The sequence below is a fragment of the Cyprinodon variegatus genome, unplaced genomic scaffold (genome assembly GCF_000732505.1).
Source record: "Cyprinodon variegatus isolate N-32 unplaced genomic scaffold, C_variegatus-1.0 Scaffold1854, whole genome shotgun sequence".
NCBI classification, from domain to species: domain Eukaryota; kingdom Metazoa; phylum Chordata; class Actinopteri; order Cyprinodontiformes; family Cyprinodontidae; genus Cyprinodon; species Cyprinodon variegatus.
This window is the reverse complement of record NW_015152307.1, coordinates 50,957-52,331: the sequence shown is the minus strand read 5'-3', so window position 1 is coordinate 52,331 and position 1,375 is coordinate 50,957. Positions and strand designations below refer to the sequence as shown.

The following is a 1,375-nucleotide window of genomic DNA, read 5'->3' as shown; positions in this document are numbered from 1 at the left end:
ACTATATAGTGATGGAGGGATTTAGGGGTTAAGGTGGACAGACAGATAGTAAGCTAGTATGAGAACAGCAACTTTTAAACAGAGCGTGCACGAGGTGAAACAGGCTTGTGCACGTTCTCACACTTGTTTAATAGGCGTTCCCTCTCAGGAGCGGGTACAGGGTTGTGCATGTGCATTTAGTGTTAAAGTGGAGAGGGTGGGTCTTCAAAAACCTCCATGATACCTTTAAGTCATTTAAGGTTTCTAACTAAAATGGTTTCCAAAAAAGATAAATCTGCAGTTTTATTTTTGAAGAAAATCCCTAAAGAAAATCCTGTTAACTAAATGTCTGCTCTAACCAAAACTTGAATTAAAAGCTGTTGAACGATTTCCACAAACATCAGACTACAAGCTAAAGGTTTTCCTCCAGTTTATTCAGATTAATGAACATTTTCACCTAATTCATTAACTTAGGCTCTGAAGGAAACTATAAAACAATGAAATCATATTTCTACACTTTAAAAAGACAACCCATATATATATATATATATATATATATATATATATATATATATATATATATATATATATATGTGTGTGTGTGTGTGTGTGTGTCGTTTTCTTTTCTCTGTGAATGATTAATGATCCATTCCTCAGCGGGTGTCATTTTGATTATCCGGGCGACATCAAGCCCTTTTCCAGTCTGTTTGATGTCACAGAGCTTTTCAAAAGATTATTGGGTGATGATCAAAGGCTGAAGCTGCAAAGAACCCCATAGTGAACCCTGCCTGTCTGCTGGTGAACAGAAACACACATTCAGGTACATCTCTACAAATCTGAAGAATGTTTAAAGGTTTAATATAATTCATAGTGTCACACAGTAAACTGCTAATTAACCACTAAGCCTCCTGTTAGACAGACGTCCAGGAGGCAGACACTGACCCCCCCTCTACAGACCACCATTAGCCTCAACAGGTTGCTGCTGGTTTTCCTTAGATTGAAAACTTTGAATCAATCTGACTGGATGATCACATTCACATTATGTGAATCGGAGCTATAGAAATAAACTGAATAGAATTGAACTGAATCTGTTGGCACAACATAATATGAGAGTATATCCTCTGGTATGTGGTGCTTCTCTGCATATCTCACTAATAATGTTTTTTAAGGAATATGCTAAAGGGTTATTTTTTGAATTATATTTAGTTATATAAAACATCTATAAAGGGAAGCATTTATTCTGAAACCTGCAGGAAAGAAGATCTTTAACAATAAGATTTACCTCCAATCTGGGATTTTAAAGCATCCACCTGGGAAGTGAGTGTAGAGACTTCTTTTTCCCTCTTTATTAACTTCTCCATCGTTTCTGAAAAATAAAAGAAACCAAAAAATAAAA

At 35.6% G+C, this 1,375-nt stretch overlaps 1 protein-coding gene across 1 annotated transcript in view; it reads right to left on the bottom strand.

Annotated features, from left to right (window-relative positions):
• clip2 (CAP-Gly domain containing linker protein 2) overlaps positions 1–1,375 on the bottom strand; it is a 39,420-nt gene that overhangs the window by 7,781 nt on the left and 30,264 nt on the right. Inside the window, exon 11 of the mRNA XM_015404777.1 lies at positions 1,262–1,345. Within this exon, the coding sequence (XP_015260263.1) occupies positions 1,262–1,345 (84 nt within the window). The remainder of the gene's footprint in view (positions 1–1,261; positions 1,346–1,375) is intronic.